Source organism: Myotis davidii, unplaced genomic scaffold (genome assembly GCF_000327345.1).
Source record: "Myotis davidii unplaced genomic scaffold, ASM32734v1 scaffold327, whole genome shotgun sequence".
Classification (NCBI taxonomy): Eukaryota; Metazoa; Chordata; class Mammalia; order Chiroptera; family Vespertilionidae; genus Myotis; species Myotis davidii.
Window position 1 is genome coordinate 1,223,390 of NW_006298628.1, and position 982 is coordinate 1,224,371.

Genomic DNA, 982 nt, shown 5'->3' on the forward strand with positions numbered 1-982 from the left:
CTGCCCCCTCTGGGGAGCATCTAGCCCCCTCACCTGCCCTATGTGGTCTCGGATGCCCCCATTGGCCATCATTTTCAGGGTGTGCAAGGCCATCTGCTGGGCCCGGGAGCCATCCTGGGTGAGCCGGTGGCTGAGCCAGTAGGAGAACAGGAAGCTCAGGATCACTGCGGGCGAGAGAATGGGGGGAACAGAGGGTGCAGATCTGGGTGGTCAGCAGGCCTCTGGCCAGCCTGGGGTTAGGATTTCACACAACAAGGCAGTCTCTCTGACAGGCTCGGGGTCAGGGGGTCAGTGGTCACCCCAGAGCAGAGAAGGGCTATATTCAGGTCAGTGTCAGGGTCACTGCTACGGTCATAAGTCAGGTCTTGCTTAGATAGCTACTGACAGGATGGGAGTACGGAGAATGGGAGGATAATGACCAAGCCATGGGCCAGGACAGGCATCAGAAGGCCAGGCTGGGGTGAGGCAGGCATGGGGGGGGGTCACTGACCTGGTGTGGGGAACTTGGGGGCCTCGGCGAAGCCGCCGTACTCCTCGTCATAGCCCTCATCCAGCTGTTGGAAGCAGCGGCTGTTCATGGTGGCAGCAGAGGGCGGCAGCTGGCGGTCGCCCGTGCTGATCTCCGACCGGGCCAGCAGGGCTGTGGTGACGCGCTGGCTGTTTTCTAGCAGCGCGTTCTTGTTCTGTTTCCACTGTGCAAGGCAGGAGCAGGCCTGGAGGTCAGCCTGGGCGGGGGGCCCTGGTTCCCTCGCCCTTGACCCCTGCCACCACCACCCCCATCCACACCCACCTGATCCCGTACTCTCAGCAACACTGTCCGGAAGCCAACGCGGGTCAAGCCATCCTCAGGTGGGAAATAGGTGCCCCCCACAAAGGGCTGGAGGTTGGGAGTCAACCACACACTCATGGGCCAGCCCCCACCACTGCTGGTGGCCTGGTGGAGAGAGGGCGAGGGTGAGAGGAACACCCCCCCCATGCCTGC

At 62.8% G+C, this 982-nt stretch overlaps 1 protein-coding gene across 1 annotated transcript in view; it reads right to left on the bottom strand.

The window, feature by feature from the left end:
* The window catches only part of SPATA20 (spermatogenesis associated 20), a 7,546-nt gene that overhangs the window by 5,406 nt on the left and 1,158 nt on the right, over positions 1 to 982 (bottom strand). Inside the window, exons 5-7 of the mRNA XM_006774225.2 lie at positions 791 to 934; positions 491 to 692; positions 34 to 164 (exon numbers count right to left, since the gene is read on the bottom strand). Coding sequence (XP_006774288.1) covers positions 34 to 164; positions 491 to 692; positions 791 to 934 — 477 coding nt within the window. The remainder of the gene's footprint in view (positions 1 to 33; positions 165 to 490; positions 693 to 790; positions 935 to 982) is intronic.